General features: G+C 34.6%; 1 protein-coding gene across 2 annotated transcripts in view; it reads left to right on the top strand.

Moving 5' to 3' along the window:
- Nucleotides 1-10249, top strand: part of SPA17 (sperm autoantigenic protein 17) — a 28825-nt gene extending 18576 nt beyond the window's left edge. The window contains exon 4 of one of the 2 annotated variants that reach the window (XM_036743342.1): nt 9936-10249. In XM_036743342.1, the coding sequence (XP_036599237.1) occupies nt 9936-10073 (138 nt within the window). In that variant the 3' untranslated portion in view covers nt 10074-10249. The remainder of the gene's footprint in view (nt 1-9935) is intronic. The other variant, XM_036743341.1, reaches the window with a different exon arrangement.
- Nucleotides 10250-10475: the final 226 nt, after the last annotated feature.

The raw sequence follows: 10475 nt of genomic DNA on the forward strand, positions 1-10475 counted from the left end.
ACTTTCCAAGTTGGGAGGGGAAGAGCAAACAGGTGCAACTCCCTGAATTCAGAAAAAGAGTGTCCCGCTTTCCACACATTCCTCCAAAGTGTCTGTAAACAATCAAAGGAACATGGCAACAATAACTGATTAATTACTATGGAGTCCATCTTCAGATAAGACATATGTGTTGCTTGAGATGTACAGTTGTGAGAAAACTCCTTGCATCGATCTTTGGATTTGACTGGGTTTCTTATCAACATAACCTAGGTCCTTGGTTGAGGGTCATTAAGCGTCAGATAGAGGTGGTCCAGTTTCCCAGCCATGCAGGGCTAGGTTTTAACAGTACAATAAGGTGTTCTCCCAATTCCTATAATTGAATAAAGTTTTCTCACAAGACAGAAATTGTAAACCTGTAATTGAATAGAAAGGAAACTGAGCTAGCTCCAGAATTGAGTCACAAGATGGAGTTAGTGTAGTTCACTAAGTTCCCACAGTTTAACCACTTAGTGTCCTAATTACCTCAATTACCAGGGTAGCTAAAAAGAGTATAACGTAGGTGGAGGGCTTGAGTTTGAGTCTATTATGATGAGATGATCCTAAAAAATAAAATCGGATAAGGAGAGATAAAGTGGAACAAATTATCTCATATAAGAGAGGCATGAACAGAAGAACTTTTACAGGGGATAGGAAGATGGGGTGAAGGATGGGCAGCATGGGAACCTTGTTTTCATTGGAAGTGGGTTAAAGATGCAATAGCATATACATCTGGTTGAGTATAAAAGTCTTAACTCACAGAGAAATAGGAGGGCAAGTAGATAGGATAAGGAAGGGTCTTTTGGAAGGGTATACAGAGTAGGAAGGCAGTGGTCAGAAGTAAATTAGACTTCTGAGGTGGGGGGATAGGGAGAGACAGAGATAGAAAGAGACACACACACGGAGGGGGGATAATTACTACAGGTAACTAGTAATTATAAATTTGAACGTGAATGGGATGAACTCAACCATAAAATGGAAATGAATAGCAAAATGAATCAAAGCAGAACCTGATAATATGTTTTTTACAAGAAACATTTTAAAATGAGAGGCACACATAGAGTAAAAATAAAGGGCTTGAGTACAACTTACTACACTTCAGCTGATGTAAAAAAAAAAACAGGTAGCCATCATGATTGTTGGACAAAGTTAAAGCTAAAATAGATTTAACTAAAAGAAATAAGCAGGGAAACTACTACATTATGTTAAAAGTTACCATATATAATGAAGCAATATAAATTCTAAATATACATGCACTAAATGCTATAGCATCCATATACCATAAGGAAAGGTAAATGAATTAAAGGTAGAAATAGATAGAAAAACCAAAATAGTGGGGGGCATCAATCTCCTCATCTCAGATAAGTCTAACTAAAAAATAAATAAGAAAGAAGTCAAGGAAATAAGTAGAATCCTAGATAAGATAGATATGACAGATATTTAGAGAGAAATGAAAGGGAATGGAAAGAAATATATCTTTTTTCAGCAGTACATGGCACCTTTTCAAAAATTGATCAGGCATAAAAATCTTATACTCTAAAGCAGAAATACTAAATGCATCCTTTTTAGATTATAAAGCAACAAAAATTACATTTAATAAAGGACCATGTAAACACAAATAAAAATTGTAGACTAAATCATCTAATCTTAAAGAATGAGTGGATCAAATAATAAATCATAGAAACAATAAATCATTTTATTAGAGAGGATGATGAGACAACATACCAAAACTTATGGGATGCAGCAAAAGCAGTAATGAAAGGTGAATGCATATCTCTAAATGTTTACATCAATAGAATAAAGAAAGACAGATCAATGATTTGGGTATGCAATTTAAAAAAAAAACTAGAAAAAGATCAAATTAAAAATCACCAATTAAACACCAAACTGGAAAACCTGAGGTGAAATTAATAAAACTGAATGTAAGAAAACCATTACATTAATAAATAAAACTAGGATTTGGTTTTATGAAAAAACCAACAAAATAGATAAACCATTGGTTATATAATTTTTAAAAAGAAGAAAATTAAATCACTAGTATCAAAAATAAAAAAGGTGAATGATGATGAATGAAGATGAAATTAAAGCAATTATTAGGAGTTATTTTGCCCAAATTATATGTCAATAAATTTAACAAGTAAGAATACTTACAAATACTTACAGAAATATAAACTGTCCAGATTAACCGAAGAGGAAATAGAATATCTAAATAAACCTATTTTAGAAAAAGAAATTGAACAGGCCATAAATGGGCTTCCTAAGAAAAAAAGTATCAGATAGATTTACAAATGAATTCTATCACAATAACAGTTTGATGAATTACTATGAAATGACCAATTTATTCTGAGCATTATAAATACTGAAATCAACTACATGGGACCTATGAAGGACAATGCTATCCACCTCCAGAGGAAGAACTGATAAATAGAAGAATGCATAGTATAGTTTTACATACACATTTATATATGTGTGTCAAATGGTGATCTCTAGTGCAAGGTTGGAAGGAAGGGCAGAAAGGAGGGAGGGAGACAGACAGTTAGGAATTTGAAATGTATCTGAAAAATAAATAAAATTAAATAATAAAGTAAAATTTTAAAAAGAAGGAAGAGTGATGGTGAGATTACAACTGTTGTGATGTAATTGTGAACATTTCACATTGGTTCAATTAAATGTAAATTAAACAAGTGCCTTTTAACAGCACACATATAAATCCTTTGACATTTAAAGATACTGCTATAGCTTTGATACAGCATATAGCTTTCCCTAATGACTGTATCAATTTCACTAACTCTCTGATAGTAAAGCAAATTGTTATCCTTTATGATCCTTTATGATCTGTAATAAAATTTGCCTCATTGTCAAGCAGTCAACAATGACTTGCATTAGAAGTATCCTTTGATTTATAGCATAATAATTTCTTGATTTAGCATATCTGATTTTATTAAAAACACAATTTTGAGTAATTAGAGCTAACAGGAATTGCACTACTAAAAAAAAGATGGTGTCTGATGGAGACTGTAATTTTCTCTTTTTTTCTTTTTTTTTCTCTTTTATTTTTTATTTATTTAATATTTTTAGTTTTCAGCATTGATTTTCACAAGAGTTTGAATTACAGATTTTCTCCCCATTTCCACCCTCCCCCCCACTCCAAGGTGGCACACATTCTGATTGCTCCATTCCCCAGGCAGCCCTCCCTTCTGTCACCCCACTCCCCCCATCGCCTTTTCCCTTACTTGTAGGGCAAGATAGATTTTTATGCCCCATTGCCTGTATACCTTATTTCCTAGTTGCATACAAAAACTTTTTTTTGAACGTGTGCTTTTAAAACTTTGAGTTCCAAATTCTCTCCCCTCTTCCCTCCCTATCCACCCTCCCCAAGAAGTTAAGCAATTCAACATAGGCCACGTGTGTATTATTATGTAGAACCCTTCCACAATACTCATGTTGTGAAAGACCGACTATATTTTGCTCCTTCCTATCCTATCCCCCTTTGTTCAAATTTCTTCCTTCACCCTGTCCCTTTTTGAAAGTGCTTTCTTTTGATTACCTCCTCTCCCTATCTGCCCTCCCTTCTATCGTCCTCCCTTTTTTATCTCCTTCCTCCTTCTTTCCCATGGGGTAAGATACCCAATTGAGTGTGTATGTTATTCCCTCCTCAGGTCAAATCCAATGAGAGCAAGATTCACTCATTTCCCCTCACCTTCCCCCTCTTTCCTTCCTACAGAACTGCTTTTTCTTGCTACTTTTATGTGAAATAATTTACCCCATTCTATGTCTCCCTTTCTCCCTCTTTCAATATATTCCACTCATCCCTTAATTTGATTTTATTTTTTTTAGATACCATCCCTTCATATTCAACTCACCCTGTGCCCTCTGTCTATATATCTATATATATATATATCTATATATATCTATATGTATGTATGTATATGTATATTAGATATATGTATGTATGTATATGTATATGTATATATATGTATATTCCCTTCAGCTACCCTAATACTGAAGTCTCATGAATTATACACATCATCTTTCCATGTAGGAATGTAAACAAAACAGTTCAACTTTAATAAGTCCCTTATGATTTCTCTTTCTTGTTTGCCTTTTCATGCTTCTCTTGATTCTTGTGTTTGAAAGTCAAATTTTCTATTCAGCTCTGGTATTTTCACTGAGAGAGCTTGAAAGTCCTCTATTTTATTGAAAGTCCATATTTTGCCTTGGAGCATGATACTCAGTTTTGCTGGGTAGCTGATTCTTGGTTTTAATCCTAACTCCATTGACCTCTGGAATATCATATTCCAAGCCCTTCAATCCCTTAATGTAGAAGCTGCTAGATCTTGTATTATCCTTATTATGTTTCCACAATACTCAAATTGTTTCTTTCTGGCTGCTTGCAGTATTTTCTCCTTGATCTGGAAACTCTGGAATTTGGCAACAACGTTCCTAGCAGTTTTCTTTTTAGGATCTTTTCCAGGAGGTGATCGGTGGATTCTTTCAATTTCTATTTTACCCTACCGATCTAGAATATCAGGGCAGTTCTCCTTGATAATTTCTTGAAAGATGATATCTAGGCTCTTTCTTTGATCATGGCTTTCAGGTACTCCAATAATTTTTAAATTTTCTCTCCTGGATCTATTTTCCAGGTCAGTGGTTTTTCCAATGAGATATTTCACATTGTCTTCCACTTTTTCATTCCTTTGGTTCTGTTTTATAAGATCTTGATTTCTCATAAAGTCACTAGCTTCCACTTGCTCCAATCTAATTTTTTAAGGTAGTATTTTCTTCAGTGGTCTTTTGGACCTCCTTTTCCATTTGGGTAATTCTGCCTTTCAAGGCATTCTTCTCCTCATTGGCTTTTTGGAGCTCTTTTGCCATTTCGGTTAGTCTATTTTTTAAGGTGTTATTTTCCTCAGTATTTTTTTTTGGGTGTCTTTAGTAAGTCATTGACTTGTTTTTCATGATTTTCTTGCATCACTCTCATTTCTCTTCCCAATTTTTCCTCTACTTCTCTAACTTGCTCTTCTAAATCCTTTTTGAGCTCTTCCATGACCTGAGACCAGTTCATGTTTTTCTTGGAGGCTTTTGATGTATGCTCTTTGACTTTGTTGACTTCTTCTGGCTGTATGTTTTGGTCTTCTTTGTCACCAAGAAAGATTCCAAAGTCTGAGCCTGAATCTGAGTCTGTTTTCACTCCCTGGCCATGTTCCCAGCCAACCAGTTGACCCTTGAGTTTTTCATGGGGGTATGACTGCTTGTCGAGTATAGAGTACTTTGTCCCAAACTTGAGGGGCTGTGCTGTTGTTTTCAGGGCTTTTTCTACACAACAAGCTCTGCCACACCAGTGCTGCTCCTCCCCCAAGAACTGCCAACCCAGACCGGACTCAGATCTGAGCAGGCTCTGCACTCCTGCTCTCCTGCTGAGATCCACCACTTAATACTTCCCACCAGGTGGGCCTGGGGCCAGAAGCAACTGCAGCTATAGTTCTGTAGCTGCCCTACCTCCTCTGCCCCCTGGGGCGGTGGCTAAACCACAAACTCCTTTCACTCTGTCCCCACAGTTTTTTCCCACTAACCTTCTCTGTTGTCTTTGGTGTTTGTGGGTTGAGAAGTCTGGTAACTGCCACAGCTCACTGATTCAGGGCGCTAGGGCCTGTTCTGCCCAGCTCCTGGTCTGGTTGGTTCAGGCATGGCCCACACTGGGTTCTGTTCTGCTCCACTCCCAGCTCCATGCGTGATAGACCTTACCCAGTGACCATCTAGGCTGTCCTGGGCTGGAGCCCTGCTTCCCTCTGCTATTTCTTGGGTTCTGCTGTTCTAGAATTTGTTCAGAGCCATTTTTATAGGTGTTTGGAGGGTCCTGGGGGAGAGGTTTAGGCAAGTCCCGGCTTTCTAGGCGCCATCTTGGCTCCACCCCGAGACTGTAATTTTCTGAAGGGCTCCAGTGTAAGTTTTTCTCTTTCCTTTCAAATCACTCAAAGACTAAGTCAATTTCTTCTTTCTTACCCTAACTTATCATAGCCTTCACAGAAAACATTAAATTTTACTTTTCAAATGCTTCCTGATTTTTAAACAAGTTTTTCTCGGAGAACCCTTTGGTTCACCTTCAATCTAAAGTCCCAATGTAGAGGCAGATAACAGGAGTTGCTTGGTGACTTCAGGTAGTAAGCAACAGAAGTAAATAAATTCCAGCTTTACTTACTTTTGGAGAGATAACTGAAAATGTTTTTAAAAATTTCATGCTCTGTCTTTTAATGTAAAAAATAAAAACATTTCCATCCTGCAATAAATTTGTCATTGCCTTTTGAGTGAATTCTACCAAACATTTAAAGATAAAGTAATTCCAGTATTAAGTAAATTATTTGGAATAATAGGCAAGGAAAGAATCCTACCAAATTCTTTTTACAGCACAAATTTGGTGCTGATACCTAAACCAGGAAGAGCAAAAACAGAGAAAATTATAGATCAATTTCACTAATGAATATTGATACAAAATCCTAAATGAAATACTAACTAGGAGACAACAATAATATATTATAAAGATTATATATTGTGACCAAGTGAGATTTATACCAGGAATACAGGAATGGTTCAATGTAAGGAAATCTATTAACCTAATTATATCAATAACAAAAGTAACAAAAATCATATGATTATATCAATAGATGCAGAAAAAGCTTTTGACAAAATACAACACTTATTCCTATTAAAAACACTTGAAAGAATAAGTATAAATGGATTTTTCTTTAAAATTATAAGAAACATCTATCTAAAACCCTTTAGCAAGCATTATCTATGATGGGGATAAGCTAGAAGCCTTCCTAGTAAGATCAGGAGTGAAATAAGGATGCCTATTATCACCACTATTATTCAGTATGATGCTAGAAATGCTAGTAATAGCAATAAGAGAAGAAAAAGAAATTAAAGGAATCAGAATGGACAGTGAGGAAATAAAACTATCTCTTTTGCAGATGATATGATGATGTAATTGAAAATCCTAGAGATTCAACTAAAAAATGGTTGAAACAATCAATAGTTTTAGCAAAACAGGATATAAAGTCAGCCTATATAAATCATCAACATTTCTATATATCAAAAGTAAAGCTCTGCAAGAAGAGATAGTAAGAAAAATTTCATTTAAAATAACCTTAGACAATATAAAATACCTGAGAAGTATACCTGCCAAGGCAAACCAAGAAACTATGTGAACATAATTATAAAACACTTTTTATACACATAAAATCAGATTTAAATAATTGGAGAAATGTCCATTGTGCATGGGTGGGCTGAGTCAATATAATAAAAATGACACTTGTACTTAAACTAATCTACTTACTCGGTGTCATACCAATTAAACTGCCAAAAAAATTATTTTATTGAGCTAAAAAAATTATAAAATTTGTTTGGAAGGATGAAAGGTCAAGAATAACAAAAGAATTAATGAAAAAATGTAAAGGAAGGAGCTGTAGCAGTACCAGATCTTAAACTGTATTATAAAGACAGTAATTATCAAAACTATCTGGTACTGGCTAAGAAATAAAATGGTAAATTAGTGGAATAGAATAGGCATACAGTACAAAGTGATAAATGATTGCAGTGACCTAATTTTTTATAAATGTCAAAATCTAAGTTTTTGGATGGAAAAGGGACCTATTTGTACAAAAAAAAATTACAGCATCTGTGGATGGAGGATATCCATCAATTGGGGAATGGATGAACAAGTTGTGGTGTATGATTGAAATGGAATGTTGTTGTGCTGTGAGAAATGATGAACAGGATGATTTTTAAGAAAAACCTGGAAAGCCTTAAATGAACTGATGCAGAGTGAAGTGAACAGAACCAGAAGAATATTGTACACAGTAACAGCAACATTGTATAGTGAACAATTGTGAATGACTTAGCTATTCTCAGCAATACAGTGATCCAAAACAATCCCAAAGGACTCATCGTGAAAAATTCTATCCACCTCGAGAAAGAACTGATTCATCTGAATACATACTTAAAGCACACTATTTTTCACTTTCTTTTTCTTTAGTTAAGGTTTTCTTCCTCAAAATGATTGATGTAGAAATATGTCTTACATGATTGCACATGTACAGTCTATAGCAATCAGATTGCTTACCATCTCAAGGAGGGGAGAAGGGAGGGAAGGAGAGATAGAATTTGGAACTTTAAAAAAAAGAATGTTAAAAAATTGTTTTCATATGTAATTGGGAAAAAATAAAATATTTTAAGAGATCTAAGCTTTTGGGATAAGAAAAATTGCTGCGGAAACTGGAAAGCAAGTCTGACAGAAACTAGGTATAGACCACTATCTTACACCATTTATCAAGATACAGTCAAAATGGATTCATGACCTAGATATAAATGGAAATATAAGTAAATTAGAAGAGCTTTGAACATATTACCTATCAGATTTATGGATTAGAGAAGAATTTGTGAATAAACAAGAGATAGATGACATGGTAGGATGTAAAATGGACAATTTTAATTATACTATTTAAAAGGTTTGTACAAATAAAAACCAATGTGGCCAAGATAGAAGGAAAGCAAAAAGGGGTGGGGGAGATTTTATAGCTTGTTGGATAAAGGTTTCATATCTCAAATATAGAGAGAATTGAATCAAATTTACAAGAATGAGTCATTGATAAATGGTCAAAGGATATGAACAGGCACTTTTTAGGAAAAGAAAGCAAAGCTACATATAGCCATATGAAAAATTCTCTAAATCATTATTGATTAGAGAAATGCAAATTAAAACAACTTTGAGGTACCATCTCATACCTGTCAGATTGGTTATAATGATAGAAAAAGAAAACAACAAATATTGGAGGGGATATGGAAAAATTGGGACTCTGATACTCTGTTGATGCAACTGTAAACTGACCCAGCCATTTTGGAGAGCAATCTGAAATTATTTCCAGAGTTCTGTGTATATCCTTGAACCCAGCAATACCACTATTAGGCCTTTTTTCTCAAGATGATCAGGGAAAAAGAAAAAGAACATATATGTTCTAAAATATTTTAAAGCAGCTTTTTTGTGACAGCAAAGAACTAGAAATTGAAGAGATGTCCATCAATTGGGAAATGGCTGAATAAGTTGTGGTATATGATGGTGATGGAATACCACCGTGCTTTAAGAAATGATGAGCAGGTTGATTTTAGAAAAACATTGAAAGACTTGCATGAAATAATGCAGAGTGAAACAAGCAGAACCAAGAGAACACTGTATACAGTAATAACGGTATTGTTTAAAGAGTAATTGTGAATAACTAAGCTATTCTGAGTAATTTGAATATTCAAATCAGCTATAAAGGATTTAATGAAGTAAAGTGCTATCCACCTCTAGAGAAAGAACTTATATATGAAGGTTTGTATGATTCCACGTATATATCTCTATCAAATGTTGACCTTCTCTAATGTGGGGTTGGGAGGAGGGAGGGAGACAACTCAGAACTCAAAATGCAACAAAAAATGAAATAAAATAAATATATTTTTAAAATAAAGGTTGTTTTATGTTTTTGATTAGCAAATTAAGAACTTCATATCCTAAAAATACAATTGTTGCATATGAATCAATGAAATGTTTACTCTTCTATCGGAAACTTATAGCAAGCTTCAATTATCATTGCTTATTTCCCCAAATATATTATTGCTCAAGAAACAAAGTGTTACTTCAGAACTATTTTGAAAAAATGCACATAATACTTAGGAATGATTCATTTTTGTCACAAAGATGTATTAAAAAGCTACAAAAGAAAATGCCTGCTCTTTGGGCATTTTCCATTTGGTGCATAAATGACAAAACAACATAAAAAATTCCCCCAGGAGGCAACAGTTCTTCAGTTGTTGCACTTTCAAGTTGTTTTAACTTTTATATCCATGTTTAACATAACACTTTGCATTCTCTTCTTTTAATGAAGGAGGAAGCTAATGCTGATGAAGAAGAGGTTGCTGCTGCTGCCGTTAAAATCCAGGCAGCATTTCGGGGACATAAGGCAAGAAAGGAAATGAAGAAAATGAAAGAAAGTAGTAGCAATGAAGAGCAGGGAATGGAGTGACTGTTTTTATCATAGGTAGCCGGGGGAAAAAATTGCCCGGGTCCATCAACCCTATGTGAGGTTATCATTTTTTTTTCCTTTAGTAAGGGAAATTTGATGTAGCAGAATGACATTTGTTGCTGTTGTGAGAATCTGTCATGAGTTTAATAAACATGCCACTTTAAACATGCCAATTTAAGATTTTTTTGAGGCTGTAAGTCTCATTTGTAGTTATTCTGAATCTCTCCTCCCAGAGACCCTAGAGTTTATGAATTTTACATCTGGTAGAGAACTAGATGGTTTTCCTGTCATGATTTAAAGACACCATTTACCATCCCTGGGTTCTGATCTAACATTTCTCAGGAAAAATCAGACACAATAGATTACTTTGGATTGGGATTAATATAGTTTGTCCCACAAGTA

Source organism: Trichosurus vulpecula, chromosome 2 (assembly GCF_011100635.1).
Source record: "Trichosurus vulpecula isolate mTriVul1 chromosome 2, mTriVul1.pri, whole genome shotgun sequence".
NCBI classification, from domain to species: domain Eukaryota; kingdom Metazoa; phylum Chordata; class Mammalia; order Diprotodontia; family Phalangeridae; genus Trichosurus; species Trichosurus vulpecula.